This window comes from Chiloscyllium punctatum, chromosome 6, assembly GCF_047496795.1.
Source record: "Chiloscyllium punctatum isolate Juve2018m chromosome 6, sChiPun1.3, whole genome shotgun sequence".
Lineage (NCBI taxonomy): Eukaryota > Metazoa > Chordata > Chondrichthyes > Orectolobiformes > Hemiscylliidae > Chiloscyllium > Chiloscyllium punctatum.
In genome coordinates, this window is record NC_092744.1 from 25,906,304 (window position 1) to 25,928,470 (window position 22,167).

Genomic DNA, 22,167 nt, shown 5'->3' on the forward strand with positions numbered 1-22,167 from the left:
GGAGCAGAGGGATACAGATGCTTAGGAATTGGGTGACAGGTTTAGACAGTGTATTTGGATTAGCTCAGGCTTGGAGGGATGAAAGGCCTGTTCCTGGGCTGTAAATTTTCTTTGTTCTTTGTTCTTTATTCCTGCTCCTCTGATTCTGCTTGACCTGCTTTACTTTTTCCAGTGCCACACTTTTCAAGTCTGTTTCTCCAACATCTACAGTCCTCACTTTCTCCTTGTTAACTACGAAGTACTTGTTTAGGATTGTGAACCTGGGTCAATCAGGAAAGCCTTGGCTGATCAATATATCCAGTCGATGAGAATCTCCTCAATTGAAAATTTACTCCAAACTGGCTAACCACAGCCAGTGGGTTGTATATTAGTGACTAAAGGGTGACTAGTGACTAAAGGGTGACGGGACTTGGCCTCTGTGAAATTATTTCACTCCGGAAACTATTGACCTGGCAAACACCACAACGCCTCAGACAAGTCCTGAGGTAAAAGCCAGGCCTGCAAAACCAACAGAAGGTATGGAAAACCTCGCACTCACCCGATAAATCCAATACTCATACTAACGCATCAGTGGACTTAACCCAGACTGAAGGCCTGCACAATTTGAAGTCTTCATCAAAGCACTGGGTACGGCAAGTGGGAACAGCCATCTGTTCTTCAAAATTGAGCTTTTCCCTAGTGGTGACCTTAAACCGCCAAGACGCCAAAATTTCAAACCCAGCTAGCAATAAGGGAAAGGCAGGTAGTGAACTGCAGGGACCCCAAGATTCGGAAGCTGGAACAAAGAACAAAGAAAATTTACAGCCCAGGAACAGGCCCTTTCAGCCCTCGAAGCCTGAGCCGATCCAAATGTACTGTCTAAACATGTCGGTCAATTCCTAAGCATGTGTATCCCTCGGCTCCCCACCTACTCATGCATCTGTCCAGACACATCTTAAATGAATCTACCGTGCCTGCCTCTACCACCTCTGCTGGCAACGTGTTGCAAACGCCCACCACTCTCTGTGTGAAGTACTTGCCACATGTATCCCCCTTAAACTTTCCACCTCTCTCCTTGAAAGCATGACCTCTCGTTATTTAAAGTTTCTGTGATTAAAACTGCAGTTTCGGTTCGAAAGGTGTTAAATCTGTGTTTTATTTAATCATGTTTTTCATTGCTGTCCTCTGTATAATTGATAGTGTCAATTTCACTGTTTATAGGTTTGACTTGTACTTACTTTTTTTGTATTTAACTAAACACAGTGATTCTTTTGTCTGAAACACCTGTCTTTAATTCACATTCCCTAAATAAGTACAGTGTCAAATCCAGGGAACTGGGGATGGTTTGAACCACCTAAAAATCAGCAAATTACTGATCACAAACCAAAGCCCTGCATAATGCAGAGTTATTCTACTGATCATGTTTTACTTAATAACAGTTTTGCATTTGGGTACTGATGAGGATGATAATTAGTCAGTAGAATCCAGAAAGAGGCGAAAATGAGGCCTGCAGATGCTGGAGATCAGTGTCAAGATTAGAGTGGTGCTGGAAAAGCAAAGCAGGTCAGGCTGCATCCAAGGAGCAGGAATCGTGATCACTGATGAAGGGCTTTTGCCCGAAATGTCGATTTTAATGCTCATCAGATACTACCTGACCCGTTGTGCTTTTCCAGCACCACTTTAATCTTGACTCAGAATCCAGAAAGAGCCAAGTCACTGTCGTCATAGGTGGCTCAGCTGCAAAAGGGGAAAGAAGAATAGAAAAGCCATGATGACAGTGTATGGGAAAAACCGGTATTCCTGAAACTGCAGCTTACACACTAGAATGTTATGTTTTCTCAAGGTGTCAGGCGCAAGGATGGCACAGAGAGACTTCAGGGTATTATTCTTATGGAGGATAAACAAACAGGTTATGTTCCATCTTGGTTCCAACATTATTAGGTAGGAAGAGAGATGAAGTCTGTGACACAGATTTTTAGCTAGCGAGGAAAGAGATTTAAAGAGAGGACTTTGAATGCAGTCATCTCAACTACATTCGGTATCACATGCAATTAAAAATGTTTGGCTAGAGAATTGATGGACCATTAAAGGCATCCAGCTTTTGAGGCATTGGGACAACATTTCTCGGGCAGATGTGACTTGTATAACATTGGTAGGTGCATTGTATCATAATCAAGGCAACTATCCTCGCTGAAACGTTTTTTGCTGCTGCTGGCCAGTGTTTAAATTAACTTCCTTTTTGACGGAATCCTGAGAGCTCAAAATGAAGATAAGAGAAACTGATTATTGGAAAAGAAAATAGTCAGCAATTTCTTTGACAGACCATGTTTAAGAAGATATTTCTTACAGTCAGGTTGTGAAAAAGACAATTGAAGACATGCATTCTGAATACACACAGCATTCATGGCCAGGTTAATGATTTGAAGCCGTGAATATGGAGAACCGTATGATTTAATTATTTAAGATTCCAGGGTGAGTAAAACTGAGAATTGAATGCTCAAGGGTGTTCATCATTTAGTAAAGATTGGCAAAAAGAAAGGAAGTGAAGGAATTCTTCTGATTTAATACTAATTTCTTCAACATTCCATTTTCAAAGTACCCTACCATTTCTGGGAAATCTTTCAGTATCATCCTCCATGAGGGTAAATACAAAGGAAATGTTTTTAATCTGCACCAGTTTCCTATTCTCTGATCTTCTGTCTACACCAGTAAAAGATATGTTATTTCACAAGAAAAACAGAAAAAAGATGGACTTCTTGAACACTGGCTATTGTGAAGTGTTGATAGCGAAATGGTCTTTATTCGAAAGTGACAAAAAAAGCTTGAAGTCAGAAGGAAAATGCACTATTGACCCACATCACAAGGGAAGTTAAGTATAGGAGCAAAAATCATTTGGTTGCTACTGTATAGTCACCTATACTTACATTACTATCTTCAGTTTTTGTCTGCCTACCAAAGGAACAACACCCATGCTACAGAAGAAATGAAATAGGGTACAATTTACCAATTCCTCTATGGCAGTACTGACTTATTAGGCAGATTTTGGGATTCTGTCCTTAGATTCTTTGGACTTTCAAAGAAGCAGAGGTCATCTCTGACTCTTTGAAAACTGTGACAGCACAATACAGGGCCAATGTAGATAAGATGTTGCCCTGGCTGGTGAGTATAGAACCAGGTGACATCATCTCAGAAGAAGAATGGAGAATTTTTAATTGAGATGAGGAGTAAGTTCTTCATTCAGAAGATCATACATCTTTGGAATTTTTAAACTCAGAAAGCTCCTGAAATTCAATAAATGAGGAGTGGAATATGATACCACAATGTCATATCCAGTCACCAATATTGAAAAGCCAACTGCAATCTGAATCTGACTCTAAGCACCAACTATGTTTCCCATATAATTGATGAAGATGTAGAAAAATAATGCTGTAAATCTATAATTAAAAATGGTCAGATGTTAAACTATCTTCCACTTGAAAGCAGGTGGAGAAAAGGATAAAACACTTAGCAGAACAAATAATACTGACATCATGTCTGTGCGTGCAATTCTTTTGATTGGTTTGTGTCGTAGGGCAAGACCACAGAATGGTCTCAGTTCCCTGGCATTCATAGACATCTTGCCATATGGGACCACTGCCCTCTCCAAACTGAGCTCCTCTCTGTACTGTTACAACTTCTCCACATTCGAGTGATGTGCACACAACATTGGCATCCAGTGAATCCCAGTGTGAATCACACACAGTCCCCCAGATCGTTCCTTTCTGGATCTCCAATCTTCCAGCGCATCTATCTGCTCCACCAATAAGCCTTGGCTGCTTGTGACCTGTTATTTTAAAACAATAAGGATCTTTCACTCTACAAGGTTAATCAAGATCTCTAAAGCTAGTTATGTTATACAGAAAGTTGAAACTTGTTTTTGTATTGGAGTGGTCTTACCTTGAAGTTACTGCAATCTCTATTCATTACATTATAAACCTAGTACTCTGCATCTTGGTGTTAACATTTATGAAGTACATAACAAAATTGATAAGACTGGTTAGCAAGGTTCGATCTCATGGAATACAGAGAGAACTAGCCATTTGGATACAGAACTAGCTCGAAGTTAGAAGACAGAGGGTGGTGGAAGGTTGTTTTTCAGACTGGAGGCCTATGATCAGTGGAGTGCCAGAAGGATCGGTACTGGGTCCACTACTTTTCGTCATTTATATAAATGATTTGGATGTGAGCATAAGAGGTAAAGTTAGTAAGTTTGCTGATGACACCAAAATTGGAGGTGTAGTGGACAGCAAAGTAAGTTACCTCAGACTACATCGGGATCTTGACCAGATGGGCCAATAGACTAAGGAGTGGCAGATGGATTTTAATTCAGATAAATGGGAGGTGCTGCATTTTGGGAAAGCAAATCTCAGCAATACTTATACACTTCATACTAAAGTCCTAAGGAGTGTTGCTAAACAAAGACACTTTGAAGTCAGCTTCATAGATCCTTGAAAGTGGAGTTGAAGGTCAATAGGATAGTGAAGAAGTGTTTGGTATGCTTTACTTTATTGGTCAGAGTATTGAATACAGGAGTTAGGAGGTCATGTTGAGACTGTACATGACATTGGTTAGGCCACTTTTGGTATATTCTGTGCAAATCTGGTCTCCTTCCTATCTGAAGGATATTGTGAAACTTGAAAGGGTTCAGAAGAGATTTCCAAGGATGCTGCCAGAGTTGGAGGATCTGAGCTATAGGGAGAGGTTGAAGAGCCTAGGACTGTTTTCCCTGGAGTGTCAGAGATCCAGTATTAGCATTTCGGGTCCAGTGACATTTCCTCAGAACTGTTCTGAGGAAGGAACAGTGGAACTAAAATGTTAGCTCTGATTTCTCTCCATAGATGCCGCCGGAGCTGCTGAGATTTTCCAGCAATTTCTATTGTTTTTGTTGTTGTTGTGATGCCATTTAGTATGATGCCAACACCATCGATTGTGTTCTTGTTTGAGATGCATAGATTTTTGAACTGTCTCCTGCCTCTCAGAAAGTAAGACAAGCAGAAACCAGGAATGACAAAATTAAACTTTCATGGATATGGTGATGAATGTACACTTAGCAGCCCAGGAGAAAAGGATCTGCCTTTGGACAACAGCACAAATGACATAATTTGAATGTCACTATATCATTGGCAAGTTGGAGGTAATTATGTAAGGCAGTGGTAGATCAGGCCTGGGCATTGTGCAACTGTAAATACTTGCAATAGACTTTATGTGCATAATTTCTCGTTGCTGTCCTGTACTTACTGCTATTTGATGGAAGAATAATTTGCACTGCATGTTCACTTTCCACATATTACTGCAGAAATATTCTGACTGCAGTCTACTCTGGCTTATAAGCATTTAACAGTTAATCTTTCTGTTGATTTTGCTATCAAGGTAGTTGCTAAATCCACTCCCTTTTTGTTCTATTTAGTGAAAGGCTGACCTGCTCACTCATGTTCCTATTGAAGGACAACAGATTCAAATTGCATGTGAAAGATAACATGCATAATTAGTGTATCTGTAAAATGTTAAGAATGGTTATATTTCATTTCCAAATCTGCACTCTTCAATCTGACTTAAACAACTTTAATTATTTTGCAATCTGGTGTTTTCATGTCTGCTGTGTCAAGAAGTGATATTATCTCCCCTTGTTTTAAATATTTCAGACAGGAGAATTACCTGAACATATGACACCAGCTGGTTCCACTTCTCTCGAACACCTTTTGAGAAATACAGGAGTAATTTCACAATCCAAAGGATTATTCTCACTGCCCTTGCAGCTAATTTCAACGTTCAGTATGGGCAAATTGCGATCTCCAAACTGAGATGCTGATGCTGATGCTGATACAGCTTCGCCACATCTGAGGTATTTACACAAAACACGAGCGTCATTCATGTCCCATGTTTGACCACAGATATGTTGCCATGCATAAAGGAAGTAAACTTGAAGTCTCCCAGCACACGGGCTACCTCCATCTCCAAGAATCAGGTTTTGCTGCACTGCCCCTGGAGAAATGCATTTACAGTTTGATCATAATAATTCTGATGTGCTAAAATTAAACAGAAAGAGAAAACAAGCCCAACATTTCTTCTTATTAGGATGTAGTCAAACATTTGAAATCTGACTGAAACAATATTAATTGATCACCAATATTTTATTCTAATTCATCTGTACTAGGTTTACTCATATTATCCCATTAGATATCTTTTCTTACTTTGTTTTTGAAAAGTACAAGGGACAATCATAAAAAAAGTAGAAAAATCATTGAACTCTAAATATCCCCGTGCTTTAATATTTTGGCATATCACATCTTCAACATCCAAGTCCAGGAATGCCTCACTTCTATTTGAACTGGAAGCATTATACTGTGGAAAATTCAACAGAACACACACTGTGAATTCTTTCACTTCTTTGGCCTTAAGATGACAACAATGACTGATAATTGGTTAATTCAAGTCCTCCCTCCCATTATATCCCTCTAAATTTTTGTCCTTCTCAATAATTCTGAGGCCAATCTTTTTCTTCACAGCTTTACATCTAATTGGTGGGCTAGACATTGTACCCAACATTTTTTCCTTTGCTCAAGACCATTAGATTGTGGGCGGCACGTTGGCACAGTGGTTAACACTGCTGCTTCACAGCGGCTGAGACCCGGGTTCAATTCCCGCCTCAGGCGACTGGCTGTGTGGAGTTTGCACGTTCTCCCCGTGTCTGCGTGGGTTTCCTCCCACAGTCCAAAGATGTGCAGGTCAGGTGAATTGGCCATGCTAAATTGCCCGTAGTATTAGGTAAGGGGTAAATGTAGGGGTATGGGTGGGTTGCGCTTCGGCGGGTCGGTGTGGACTTGTTGGCCGAAGGGCATGGTTCCACACTGTAATGTAATGTAATCGAATCTAGATGCTGCCCTTGTCCATGGCACCAGCATCAAGGAATTTCTGAACTTTTAGAAAGCAATTTACTGAATGCTATTGTGTACTATTTGCATTGCTGCTTTTTTCAAGCAGTCGAGACAGTGATTGGGAGAAGGGCCTGTGTTATGGACTAGGCCAGACCCCCACAAAATGTTTCAAGTCGCTAGCTCAGACCCTAACTTTTCTAGTTGGTTTGAGCAGGTGTGAAATGGACATTCCAGGAGTGAATCAACTGGTCAAAACTCTTTGGTTTTAAACAAAACAGAATTTATTTGCAGACTACCAAGTGAATCACAAACAAAAGAAACAGAATAATGTAAACTATCTGAAAACCCAAAGACTATCCCAACTTAATGATGCTGTTCCAAATTCTTGCAACATGAATTCTTCTCCATAAACACCCCTTGTCAAGGAAGGTAAAATCAAACACAGGGTCTTACAGGAGGGCGATGTCAGAGAGATTGAGCATGGAACACCTTCTTCCATGCAACTGTATCTTTGTCCTGCAGCCTCAAAATACTGACTGCTTGCTCTGCACAGCCAGACTTCTAAACATCAAAACCAAACCAAACCAGAGTAGAGCTGAGCTGGGAGAACAAGCCACTCTCCTTTCATTGTACAAGTGTTTGTTTCAAAACTTAAAAGCTTCTCCAAGTAAATAAATGCAGACAAAATGGAACCTCTGTTTTTACTACCCCTCTGGAATAAGAACCTAAGAACAACCTAACCTTGTTAAAGGTGCAACATCGTCACACCTCCCCTTCGGAAAGATCAATATTTAAAGATGGCTTCATTTTTAAACTCTTTAATCTCACACTGTTAGTACAATTACAGTAAATGTATCCATTACACTGACAATAATCTCACAAACATGAACACTAAATTCTATTACAATCTGTTTTAAACCAACCACCAAACACCTCCATTTCTCATTCAAGTCTTGACAATACATTGGCAATCACATTTTTCTGTCCTGCTGCAGGTACAATTTTCAAATTGAATGGCTGTAACAACAAGCTCTGCAACTTTTGTTCTTAAATTTCTCCACAAACATTATTGGGTTATGATCAGTTTGTATGATTGTCTCAGACACATTACTGATAACATAAACAATGAAATGTTCTAATGCCAACACCAAGCTCAAAGTTGACTTCTCAACTGTTGAATATTTCAGCTGATGAATTTTCAGTTTCCTTGAAGTACCTGATACATCTTTTTATCTTCTTGTTATCTTCCTATAAGAGAACAGAACCAACACCCACATCTCTCACATCAATAGCCCCTTGAATGGCTTTGCATAAGTAGGTGAGGCTAATACTGGAGCAGTGGTTAAAGCAGCTTTCAGGTTGTCAAATGCCTTCTGACAGCCTACTTCCACTGAGGCTTCTTGCCTTTTTTTAGTAATTCAATGAGTGGAGCAGCCACAGTGCTAAAATTTGGCACAAATTTCTGTTAAAATCCACTCAGTTGCAAGAATCGTAGTCCAACCCGTTTTGTCGGTAGAACATAGAACAGTACAGCACAGAACAGGCCCTTCAGCCCACAATGTTGTGAAACCACTGATCCTCGTGTATGCACCCTCAAATTTCTGTGACCATATGCATGTCCCGTAGTCTCTTAAATGTCCCCAATGACCTCGCTTCCACAACTGCTGCTGGCAACGCATTCCATGCTCTCACAACTCTCTGTGTAAAGAACCCGCCTCTGACATCCCCTCTATACTTTCCTCCAACCAGCTTAAAACTATGACCCCTTGTGTTAGCCATTTCTGCCCTGGGAAATAGTCTCTGGCTATCGACTCTATCTATGCCTCTCATTATCTTGTATACCTCAATGAGGTCCCCTCTCCTCCTCCTTTTCTCCAATGAAAAAAGTCCGAGCTCAGTCAACCTCTCTTCATAAGATAAGCCCTCCAGTCCAGGCAGCATCCTGGTAAATCTCCTCTGAACCCTCTCCAAAGCATCCACATCTTTCCTATAATAAGGCGACCAGAACTGGACGCAGTATTCCAAGTGCGGTCCAACCAAAGTTTTATAGAGCTGCAACAAGATCTCACGACTCTTAAACTCAATCCTCCTGTTAATGAAAGCCAAAACACCATACGCTTTCTTCACAACCCTGTCCACTTGGGTGGCCATTTTAAGGGATCTATGTATCTGCACACCAAGATCCCTCTGTTCCTCCACACTGCCAAGAATCCTATCCTTAATCCTGTACTCAGCTTTCAAATTCGACCTTCCAAAATGCATCACCTCGCATTTATCCAGGTTGAACTCCATCTGCCACCTCTCAGCCCATCTCTGCATCCTGTCAATGTCCCGCTGCAGCCTACAACAGTCCTCTATACTGTCAATGACACCTCCAACCTTTGTGTCGTCTGCAAACTTGCTGACCCATCCTTCAATCCCCTCATCCAAGTCATTAATAAAATTTCCAAACAGTAGAGGCCCAAGGACAGAGCCCTGTGGAACACCATTCACCACAGACTTCCAGGCAGAATATTTTCCTTCTACTACCACTCGCTGTCTTCTGTTGGCCAGCCAATTCTGTATCCAGACAGCTAAGTTCCCCTGTATCCCATTCCTCCTGACCTTCTGAATGAGCCTACCATGGGGATCCTTATGAAATGCCTTGCTTTAATCCATATACACCACATCCACAGCTCGACCCTCATCAACTTTTCTAGTCACGCCCGCAAAGAACTCGATAAGGATTGTGAGGCATGAACTGCCCCTCACAAAGCCGTGTTGACTGCATTTAATCAAGCCATGCTCTTCCAGATGGTCATCAATCCTATCCCTCAGAATCCTTTCTAACACCTTGCAGACGACAGACGTGAGACTTACTGGTCTGTAATTGGCGGGGATTTCCCTATTTCCTTTCTTGAAGAGAGGAATTACATTTGCCTCTCTCCAGTCCTCAGGTACGACTCCAGTGGAGAGCGAGGATGCAAAGACCTTCGCAAGTGGCGAAGCAATTGCATTTCTTGTTTCCCAAAGCAGCCGAGGTCAAATCTGGTCTGGGCCTGGCGACTTGTCAATCTTAATGTTTGACAAAATTTTCAGCACGTCAGCTTCCTCTGTCTCTATCTACTCCAGCATGCACACCTGCTCTTCAATGGTTTCATTCACTACAAAGTTCGTTTCTTTCGTAAAGATAGAAGCAAAAAACACATTTAGGGCTTCCCCTACCTCCTCAAACTCCACACACAAATTTCCTATGCTATCCCTGATCGGCCCTACTCTTTCTTTGACCATTCTCTTATTCCTTACATAAGTGTAAAATGCCTTTGTGTTCTCCCTAATCCGTTCTGCCAAGACTTTCTCGTGCCCCCTCCTGGCTCTCCTCAGGCCATTTTTGAGTTCCTTCCTCACCTGCCTGTAATCCTCTAGAGCTGAGCTTAACCCTAGCTTCCTCCACCTTACGTAGGCTACCGTTTTCCTTTGACAAGAAGCTCCACTGCTCTCATCATCCAAGGTTCCTTTATCTTACCACTTCCTTGCCTGTCTCAGAGGGACATAGAACATAGAACATCGAACGTTACAGCGCAGTACAGGCCCTTCGGCCCATGATGGTGCGCTGACCAGTGAAATTAATCTGATGCCCATCTAACTTACTTATTCATCACTTGCAACAACTGTTCCTTAAACAGTCTCCACATGTCTATCGTGCCTTCACCATGGAACAATTGCTCCCAGTCCATGCTTCCTAACTCATGTCTAATTGTGGGCGGCACGGTGGCACAGTGGTTAGCACTGCTGCCTCACAGCGCCAGAGACCTGGGTTCAATTCCCGCCTCAGGCGACTGACTGTGTGGAGTTTGCACCTTCTCCCCGTGTCTGCGTGGGTTTCCTCCGGGTGCTCCGGTTTCCTCCCACACTCCAAAAGATGTGCAGGTCAGGTGAATTGGCCATGCTAAATTGCCCGTAGTGTGAGGTAAGGGGTAGATGTAGCTGTAGGGGTATGGGTGGGTTACGCTTCGGCGGGGCGGTGTGGACTTGTTGGGCCGAAGGGCCTGTTTCCACACTGTAAGTAATCTAATCTAATCTAATTGCATCATAGTTTCCTCTTCCCCAATTAAATGTCCTCCCATTTTGCCTAATCCTTTCCTTCTCCATAGCTGTGTAGAATGTTAGGCAGTTGTGGTCACTATCACCAAACTGCTCTCCCACCGCAAGATCTGATACCTGCCCCAACTCATTTCCGAGCACCAAGTCTAGAATGGCCTCTCCCCTCGTCGGCCTGTCAACGTAGATGGTAAGGGAAACTCCTCAATTACCTTTGTTTTGCACTTCATGGGGCCGTTTGTTCATGTCCAATAACATGGCACAGGAAGGTGAATCTGGCTTTGGAAATTCACTTTTAGCCACGTTTATCATCAAGCCTGCTTCCCGAAGTCGATTGAACATTTCTGATTAAATGTTGCAAATGTTCCTTCATGTGTGACTCAAAATGATGAGGTCATCTATATAAATAACACAATTGGCAATCTGGAAATGACCTTACTGGTTAGTCTTTGAAATGTGGCTGGCACATTTTTCATACCAAATGGCATTACTTTAAATTGATACAGTCCATTTGGCATTAGGAAAGGCAAAATTGACTTCACTCTTTCAGACAAAGGTACCTGCCAGTATCCCCTGAGCAAGACCAAGTTAAAAATATAAGTTGCTTGCTCAACCTTTACCACACAGTCTTTCAAATGCAGAATCGGACATGCATCAGCCTTTGTAACTGCATTAAGTTTGCAATAGTCTACACATCAACGTTAGGCACCTCTTGGTTTTTGGCACCATTACTATGGGTGAGCTTGAGTCACTGTAACTCACTTTGATTATATCATCTTGGAGCATGTGTTCAATCTCCTTTTGAATCTGTACCAATTTTAGAGGGTTATGCCTGTAAAGATGTTGCTTAATTGGAACAGCATCTTCTATACCTAAATCATACATGATTAGGTTAGTACTTCACAGCTTATTTCGACATATCTCTCCATGCAATATTTACGACTCTTTCAGGTCATTTCAATTCTCCTCTGGAATGTTACTCAATAATCTATCCCAATCTTTGACAACGTCCTCATTGTTCAATTTAATCTGAGGAATGTCCAGTTCAGAATCCTCTGAACTTAGCTCTTCACTCTGTGTTGTAATCAACAACACATTCTTGTCTTGCTTTCATTCTCAAACAAAATCCTTTTTGAGCATATTGACATGACAAACCCTGTGAGATTTCTTTCTGTCTGGAGTCCTTATTAAATAGTTCACCTCACTCAATTTCCTTTCAACACGATAAGGTCCACTCAACCTTGCTTTTAAAGGTTCACCTATCACTGGAAGTAATACTTGACATTTTATATCCAGTAGCAAAATTGTGAGTTTTTGATTTCTTGTCTGCTTCCCATTGCATTGTATGCTGGGATACTTTCAAATGTTGTCTCGCCAACTTACCCACTCTATTTAATCATTCCCTAAAATCTGACTTATAGTCTAAATATGTGGTTTCTGAATTCTGACTTGCCAATTTCTCCTTAATCAACTTTAGCAGTCCTTTCACTTCATGCCCAAATACAAATTCAAATGGACTGAATTTGTTCGATTCATTTGGTGCAGCTCTGACCGCAAAAAGTACAAATTGAATTCCCTTATGGCAATCATTTGGATAGTCTTCACTATAAGCCCTCAAAATGGTCTTTAATATCTGATGCCACCTTTCTCATGCTCCCTGTAATTCTGCATGCTATGCAGTAGATTTGCATTGTTTTATTCCTAAACTGTTCACAACTTCTTTGAATAATTTTGATGTGAAGTTTGATCCTTAATCTGATTATATCTTGTCAAAAATTTGAATAACTCCTTTACAATCCTTTTTGCTGTGATATTGTGTAATGAAATGGTCTCTTGAAATGCAGGGGACACATCCATTATTGTGAACAAATACTGATTTCCACTTTTAGGTAGGGTCCTACACAATCAATTAAGATTCCTGTGAAAGGTTCCTCAAATGCAGGAGTAGGTATTAAAGATGTGAGTTTTCCAACTATCTAAAATGTATGACATGTCTAGCAAAATTCAAATATATTCTTGTTCAGTCCAGGGCAGCAAAAATGTTTTGTATTTTAAATTTTTTTTTCATACCCTTAAATGACACCCTACTAATAGTTCTTGCATAACCTCCTTTCTGTAAGCCATTGGCACTACCACTTGACGAACTTCTGTCCATTTCTCATCTGCATGAATATGTGATGGTCTATATTTTCTCATTAAGACATCATTTTTAAGATCGTAGCACACCAGGAAAACATCCCAGGATATGTATCCTGCAACAGTTCAGTTGCCTGAGTTTGCACTGGCTTTTTGTGCATCTCCAATTGCAAAAGTACAAATGGAATCTCCTTATGCTAATCATCTGGATAGTTTTGACGAGAAGCCCTCAACATAGTCTTTAATGTTTGATGCCACTTTTCTTGAACTGCCTACAATTCTGTATGGAACGCAGTACATTTGCAAGGCATCCAATGAAAAGCTCAGGCTTACAAAGTAGCCAAGAATAGTGAGAAACAGGAAGATTGGGAAAACTTTAAAAAGCAACAAAGAACTACGAAGCAAGCAAGCAAGAAAGGAAAGATAGATTATGAGTGCAAACTATCACATAATCTAAAACAGGTAGAAAACAAGCACGGTGGATGGAGGGAAATAGGTAGATGTTGTATACTTGGATTTCCAGAAGGCGTTAAATAAGGTGCCACATAAAAGATTCATCCATAAGGTAAGAATGCATGGAGTTGCATGGAATGTAATAGCGTGGATAGAGGACTTGTTAACCAATAGAAAACAGAGTTGGGATAAATGGATATTTCTCGAGTTAGTGATCAGTGGTGAGCGGGATGCCACAGGGATCAGTGTTGGGCCTGGACTGAGTTTGCTTATCCAAGTTTGCTAATGACACAAAATTGAGGGGAAAGGCAAACTGTGCAGAGTATTTGGAGGGCCTGCAGAGAAATTTATATAGGCTAAGTGAGTGGGCAAGGGTCTGGCAGATGTAAAACAATTTTGGTAAATGTGAGGTTATCCACTTTGGAAGTAAAAATAGTAGGTCAGAGTAATATTTAAATGGTGAAAGACTGCAGCATGCTGTTGTGCAGAGGTACTTAGGAGTGCTCAGACATTAATCGCTAAAAGTTAATTTGCAGGTGCAAAACGTAATTCGGAAGGCAAATGGAATTTTGGCTTTCATTGCTAGAGAGATTGAATTTAAGAGCAGGGAGGTACACAGTTCCTCATCTTTCAACTTCAAAGATTGAAAGGATACTGGTACCTCTTAATATTGTAACATCTTTACCTGCTGCTCCTGGCCTATCTGAGTAAACTTTACCTTCACCAGATATGTGGTTTGGCACTTCCTCCTGAACCAACCTCCAAACAGCTTGTACACTCTGGTGCAGCTTTCTAACCTCCACTGTGCTTTCCATTAACACTCTAATAAAATTCACTGGCTTCTCCTGTTTCCTCCGTCTGGCTTCCCAATGCTTTACCGAACCTACCAACACTGTGAATTCATGTGGCCTATTTTAATGCATTGAAGACATTGGAGTTTTTTTTAACTTCTCTTACCCCTTCAAGAGTTACCATTTTACTCTGTGGTAAGTTATCCTTATAGTCTTCAGTGAGATGTACCTTTCCCTTTCCATGTGAGGATTTCTTTTTCCCCAATTTCTATCCCTCGTGGATTGAAATAGATTTGGAAGCCAAGTCTTGATTTATGGACCAACTTATAATCATTAGCCATTTCAGCTGCTAATCTTGCCATTTTAACTCCGCGCTCCTCCTCACTGAGCTAACATTGAGCCTTCATTTCTGACCTTTTCAGCTAGCTTTCCAGTCTAAGTATCAATTTCTGAAGTTCAAACTCTTTCCCTTTCTCCTTTCCTTCGCTCTCCTTTTCTCTCTCTCTTCTCTCTTTCTCTCTCATCACTCCCTTTCTTTTTTGCTCTGCTAAGGTGATTGGTTCTTTTTTTCTGTTTGCTCTGCTTTTATTCATAATTCAAACCGTTTCATTTCTTTTGCCATTTCCTTTTCTTTTGCCTCCAATTCAAGCTGCTTCATTTTCAATTAATTTTAGCCATCCCTAAAGCTTCTGATGGTATTTCCAGCAAATTTAAATGCTGAGCAATTGCTGTAATTATCTCTCCTTTCCTCAAGGTAGGAGGCAGTTCCAACTTCAGATGGTCTGATAATTCCAGCAGGTTGGCCTTATTCGCCTTTACTAAGGCCAACAAAAATAGTCTCTTCCACTGTGGTGTGGCACTGTGGCTCAGTGGTTAGCACTGTTGCCTCACAGTACCAGGGTCCCAGGTTCTATTCCAACCTCTGGTAACTGTGCAAACTCCACACAGACAGTCACCCTGTGTTTGCGTGGGTTTCCTCCGGGTGCTCTGCTTTCCTTCCACAGTCCAAAAGTGTGCAGGTTAGGTGATTGGCCATGTGTAAATTATCAATTAGGTGCATTAGTTAGAGGGACAAAGGGGTTTGGGTCGTGTTGGCCTAAAGGGCCTGTTAACATACTGTAGGGAATCTAATCTAAAATTGTTGGTGATTGGAAGAGCCATTACTACCGTAGTACTGTTGAAACCATCTGAAATCAGTCTCTCAGAACAAAAGACACTAACACCTACCACTTGCTGCCTTTGAGTCCAGCAACCCTCACCCAAATTGGAATTGTAGAACAAATCCCAGACAAGCCACCAATCTGTTACTAACCAGGCCAAACCCCCTTAAAACATTTCAAGAAGGTAATTGTTTTGAGCAGATGTAAAATGAATATTTCAGGAGTGATGCAGCTGGTCAAAATGCCTCGGATTAAACAGAACAGAATTTATTTACAGAGTATCGGATAAAACACAAGCTAAAGAGAACAGAATACAGAATAACTTAACCAACAAACTTTCACAGCTTAGAAATACTGTTCCAAATTCCTGCAACAATCCTCATAACCACCTCCCTGCCCACCTTGACAAAAAAGATAAAATCAAACACCGGTTTTGACAGGAGAGAGATGTCAGAGAGATTTAGCAGGAAAACTTTTTTCCATGTCGCTGTTTCTTGGACCAGCAGACTGAACAGCCAGACTCCCAAAAACCAAAACCAAACAAAACCAGAGAAAAGCTCAGTTGGCAGAACCAGTCACTCCATTTTCACTGTACAATTGTTTGCTTAAGAGCTTAAAATCTTCCTCAAGTAGATACCTGCAGACAATATGGAGCTTCTGTCTTCACAATCCCTCTGAAAAAAAAACCAAGAACAACCTAATCTTGTTAAAGTAGCAGCATCATCCCACCTGCATCCATCAGGGGCTGTATTAACTCAGGGCATGGTTAAGAAAATGGGACTGGGATATCATAGCAATTAAAGAAATATGGCTCAGGGATGGGCAGGACTGGCAGCTTAATGTTCCAGGATACAAATGCTACAGGAAAGATAGAAAGGGAGGCAAGAGAGGAAGGGGAGAGGCAATTTTGATAAGGGATGGCATTACAGTTGTGCTGAGGGAGGATATTCCTGGAAATACATCCAGGGAAGTAATTTGGGTGGAACTGAGAAACAAGAAAGGGATGATCACCTCATTGGGATTGTATTATAGACCCCATAACAGTCAGAGGGAAATTGAGAAACAAACTTGTAACGAGATCTCAGCTATCTGTAAGAATAGTAGGGTGGTTATGGTAGGGGATTTTAACTTTCCAAACATACACTGGGACTGTCATAATGTTAAAGGTTTAGATGGAGAGGAATTTAAGTGCATACAAGACACTTTTCTGATTCAGTATGTGGATGTACCAACTAGAGAAGTGCAAAACCTGACCTACTCTTGGGAAATAAGGCAGGGCAGGTGACTGAGGTGTCAGTGGGGGAGCACTTTGGGTCCAGTGACCATACTTCTATTACATTTTAAAAAGTGATCGAAAAGGATAGACCAGATCTAAAAGTTGAAGTTCCAAATTGAAGAAAGGCCAATTTTGATGGTATTAGGCAAGAACTTTCAAAAGCTGATTGGGGGCAGATGTTCGCAGGTAAAGGGATGGCTGGAAAATGGGAAGCCTTCAGAATTGAGATAATGCGAATCCAGGGAAAGTATATTCCTGTCAGGGTGAAAGGAAAGGCTGGTAGGTATAGAAAATGCTGGATGATGAAAGAAATTTAGGGTTTGGTTAAGAAAAAGAAGGAAGCATATGTAAGGTATAGACAGGATAGATCGAGTAAATCCTGAGAGGAGTATTAAGGAAGTAGGAGTATACTTAAGAGGGAAATCAGGAGGGCAAAAAAGGGACATGAGATAGCTTTGGCAAATAGAATTAAGGAGAATCCAAACAGTTTTTACAAAGACATTAAGGACAAAAGAGTAACTCGGAAGAGAATAGGGCCCCTCAAAGATCAGCAAGGAAGCCTTTTTGTGGAGCTGCAGAAAATGGGGGAGATACTAAATGAGTATTTTGCCTCAGTATTTGCTGTGGAAAAGGATTCGGAAGGTATAGACTGTAGGGAAATAGATGGTGACATCTTACAAAATGTCCAGATTACAGAGGAGGAAGTGCTGGATGTCTTGAAATAGGTAAAGCTGGATAAATCCCCAGGACCTGATCAGAAGTACCCGAGAACTCTGTGGGAAACTAGAGATGTGATTGTTGGGACTCTTGCTGAGATATCTGTATAATCGATAGCCACAGGTAAGGTGCCGGAAGACTGGAGTTTGGCAAACATGGTGCCACTGTTTAAGAAGGGTGGTAAGGACAAGCCAGGGGACTATAGATCAGTGAGCCTGACCTTGGTGGTGGGCAAGTTGTTGGAGGGAATCCTGAGGGACAGGACATACATGTTTTTGGAAAGGCAAGAACTGATTAGGGATAGTCAACATGGCTTTGTGCATGGGGAATCATGTCTCACAAACTTGACTGAGTTTTTTGAAGAAGTAACAAAGAAGATTGATGAGGGCAGAGCAGTAGATGTGATCTATATGGACTTCAGTAAGGCGTTTGACAAGGTTCCCCATGGGAGACTGATTAACAAGGTTAGATCTCATGGAATACAGGGAGAACCAGCCATTTGGATATAGAACTGGCTCAAAGGTAGAAAACAGATGGTGGTGGTGGAGGGTTGTTTTTCAGACTGGAGGCCTGTGACCAGTGGAGTGGCACAAGGATCGGTGCTGGGCCCTCTACTTTTTTTCATTTACATAAATGATTTGGATGTGAGCATAAGAGGTACAGTTAGTAAGTTTGCAGACGACCCCAAAATTGGAGGTGTAGTGGACAGCGAAGAGGGTTACCTCAGATTACAACAGGATCTTGACCAGATGGGCCAATGGGCTGAGAAGTGGCAAATGGAGTTTAGTTCAGATAATTGCGAGGTTCTGCATTTTGGGAAGGCAAATCATAGCAGGACTTATACACTTTATGGTAAGGACCTAGGGAATGTTGTTGAACAAAGAGACCTTGGAGTGCAGCTTCACAGCTCCTTGAAAGTGGAGTCACTGGTAGATCGGATAGTGAACTAAGCGTTTGGTATGCTTTCCTTTATTGGTCAGAGTATTGAGTACAGGAGTTAGGACATCATGTTGTGGCTATACAGGACATTGATTAGGCCACTGTTGGAATATTATGTGCAATTCTGGCCTCCTTCCTATCGGAAAGATGTTGTGAAACTTGAAAGGGTTTGGGAAAGATTTACAAGAATGGTGCCAGGGTTGGAGTATTTCAGCTATAGGGAGAGGCTGAACAGGCTGGGGCTGGTTTCCCTGGAGTGTTGGAGGCTGAGGAGTGACCTTATAGAGGTTTACAAAATTATGAGGGGCATGGAGAGGGTAAATAAGCAAAATCTTTTCCCTGGGGTGGGGAGTCCAGAACTAGAGGGCATAGGTTTAGGGTAAGAGGGGAAAGATATAAAAGAGACCTAAGGGGCAACTTTTTCACACAGACGGTGGTATGGGTATGGAATGAGCTGCCAGAGGAAGTGGTGGAGGCTGCTACAATTGCAACATTTAAGAGTCTTTTGGATGGGTATATGAATTGGAAGGGTTTAGAGCGATATGGGCCGGGTGCTGGCAGGTGGGACTAGATTGGGTTGGGATATGTGGTCAGCTTGGACAGGTTAGACAGAAGGGTCTGTTTCCATGCTGTACATCTCTATGACTCTCTGATTTATAATCTCTGTCCCTGGTCATGTAAATTATGAGGTCGCTATTCAATTGAGTATGCATTAGCCTGAATCGTACTCTTCAAGTGCAACCGCACCTTCATGGTACTCCAGTTTAACAGTTGAAGTTAAGATAAATTAAATGGGACTGACAGTCTGCATGTGGTCATTAGAAATCTTGTCGCACTAATTTCAGACGCTTGAAACCAGTTTCTGGCAGAGAGCCTGATTTAAAATTGAGCATGCCACTTCCCTTTAAAAGACACAGCCAAATTTTGTTTGTCGTTCAACCATATCAGTTCCTTGCTAAATGCAGCAGTTGCTGACAACTTTTAGAAAAAAACTTTGGTATGCGGCAGACACACGAACTTTTCATGTCGCACAGGTCGGTTTAGCTGGCATCAGCAAATTTTGATGTATGACACGACCAGCAGCAAACATGGTACACAAGTTTAGATTATATTACAGTGTGGAAACAGGCCCTTCGGCCCAACAAGTCCACACCGACCCGCCGAAGCGCAACCCACCCATACCCCTACATTTACCCCTTACCTAACACTACGGGCAATTTAGCATGGCCAATTCACCTGACTTGCAGACACGGGGAGAATATGCAAACTCCACACAGCCAGTCGCCTGAGGTGGGAATTGAACCCGGGTCTCTGGTGCTGCGAGGCAGCAGTGCTAACCACTGTGCCACCGTGCCGCCCACCAAACCTCTTGAAGTGTTTTTTTTTCAGAATTTATGGGATATGATTGCTTAACATGATCTGCAGCGTCATCGATATTTTTGGATTATGTTGTCGGTTGTATCATCGCTATTCGTTGGAAAATATAAAAAGGGAAAGAATGTAATGGTTATCGTTTATCTTCTTTTGTTCATCTCCCTAATTGACACTATGATAAATGTAATTGAGTTATATAGCTTTTCTCCTTATTACTCTATTTTTGTACCTAATCTATTTTGTACTTAAGGTCTGTACCTAGTTAATTTGTGCATGAAATAGCATTTTGTTTAGTAACATTATGAACTTTTCACTGTATTCCTGTACTTTGGACTTTTGGTCGGCACCGAGCAGTTTGGCCAAAGGGCCTTTCTCCGTGCTGTAGGAATCGTGTGACTCTACTCTGAGTGAGATGTATCAGCAAGAAGACACAGCTGCCAGCATTGGTATCAGTCCAACCTCCTGTTACCAAAGCAGCATTCTTGGTAGCGTGATCTTCAAGGATTTCCGCTCATATTCCTGGCTAATCCCATATGATAAAGTATGCTCACAGAAATATTCAACATTAATAAGCAATTCATAAATACCGTTGCAGATGACGATTACACCCGTCTCAGTATCACACTTCTGCTGGCCGGAAGGAGTGAGCGCACACTCCGACAATGAAGATTCTGTTCCTTTGCACTGAATCTTATCCAGTACGACAGGTCCATGTGGGACGGGATGTACCTGTCCTGAGAGATAAAACTCACAGCCAATTTGCTTGCAGACAACTTCTCCAGCAGCTGAATCCCACGAATTACTACAAACGGACTTCCACTGACCTCGGTCATAAACCTTCAATATCCCACCACATGGCGCGTGTGGCCCCACCAATGTGGGGTTTCTGAGCTCTGTTAAAAGCCGAGGAGAAAAACGATTAATTTTGCAAAGCCCTCCCAAACTGAACTGAAGAAAGCATCTTGGAATCTTTATAATTTGACACAATAATTACACAGATTCATCGGAGTCGATTAGCTCAATTGGTTGGACGGCGTCTAGGTTGACCACATGCAGAGTGATGGTGCTGTTTGATTCCTGCACTGGCTAAGGTTACCATGGAGGATTCTCCTTCTCAACTTCACCCCTCGGCTGAGACGTGGTGACAGTCAGGTTAAACCACTATCAACTGTCTCTCTCCACTGAGAGTGCAGTTCCATAGTGTGGGAGGACAATGACGACTTGACCTTTAGTTGCACAGATTCGCCAGATTATTAAAGTTTTCATTGTACGATTGCAATTTGTTTCAAAGTGCTGCTGTGTTCACAGATTTTGGTTGAACCACTCTCACTTAAATCTTTCATGACTCCCACTGAGTGCTTGTGTTATGGGCAGAATTACTGAAAAAGAAGTTCCTGTTTTTGCCCTCTTCATCTGTGCTACTGACCATAATTGCATTACAATTTAATTTTGGAAATACTTCATTTTATTAATCTTCAAAATGTGATATGACTGACTCAAATGGTACAGCATGGTCAATAGGTATGGCACAACTTGGACTGCCTGTATCTGGAACAAGAAGAGTGAAACTCTGTTTATTGGAATGACCAATGCATGCTTATTGTGCAGCCAAATTGAAACTGAGAGTCACAGTCCCCGAATACATGATTGTCAAGCTTATTTTTGCACAAAACTGAATAACTTTCCAATCTCTAAAATTCCAACCGTGACTCTTTTTCTTTGTTTTATTCATGTCGTAACCACCACCAGTGACCAAGTGAATATTTACAAGCAAAACCCATTATGGGCAATGTAAACTGTCATCAAAGGTGGCAGGATAGTTGTTGTAGGGAGAGCTGGAAGGAACTAAATCAAAATGGAGTTGGAGGGTGAAAGAAAGCACTGCATTCCTTGCGGTGCCCACCTCTCTCTCTGAAGGCATCTAGAGCAGTGGTGGATACTACTTGCTCCTTCTCCAAGGACACTGCAAAAGAGGGGCAGACAGTCAGCAAGTATGACCCCCACTATAGCCTGATGCCTATTTGCAGCTGACCTGGCCATAATAAGGAGCAAACCTATGAGGAGATGCTCCAATCAAATCACTCTTCTCTGTACCAGATGCCCAAAGACCAGGATGTGGGGAAAACTGCAATGAAAAACACAATGAAAGATTTTTCAAATCTCTAAAAAGGGAGTGCAAATGCCCACACCAATATAAACATGGTACATGGACCCCACAGCACTGCTGGAGTCTTATGTGCAGTTCTGTTTGTTACACTATAGGAAAGATATGATTGCACCAGAGAAGATGGAGAGAAGATTCAGGGGGATGCTGTCTGAGCTGCTGCTTTGCTCAGAGCAGAGAAGGC

General features: G+C 41.7%; 2 protein-coding genes across 2 annotated transcripts in view; both read right to left on the bottom strand.

The window, feature by feature from the left end:
- LOC140478632 (scavenger receptor cysteine-rich domain-containing protein DMBT1-like) overlaps positions 1-11,315 on the bottom strand; it is a 110,438-nt gene extending 99,123 nt beyond the window's left edge. The window contains exon 1 of the mRNA XM_072571850.1: positions 11,186-11,315. Within this exon, the coding sequence (XP_072427951.1) occupies positions 11,186-11,315 (130 nt within the window). The remainder of the gene's footprint in view (positions 1-11,185) is intronic.
- Positions 11,316-20,284: 8,969 nt separating this feature from the next.
- Positions 20,285-22,167, bottom strand: part of LOC140478633 (scavenger receptor cysteine-rich type 1 protein M130-like) — a 66,818-nt gene continuing 64,935 nt past the window's right edge. Inside the window, exon 8 of the mRNA XM_072571851.1 lies at positions 20,285-20,712. Coding sequence (XP_072427952.1) covers positions 20,285-20,712 — 428 coding nt within the window. The remainder of the gene's footprint in view (positions 20,713-22,167) is intronic.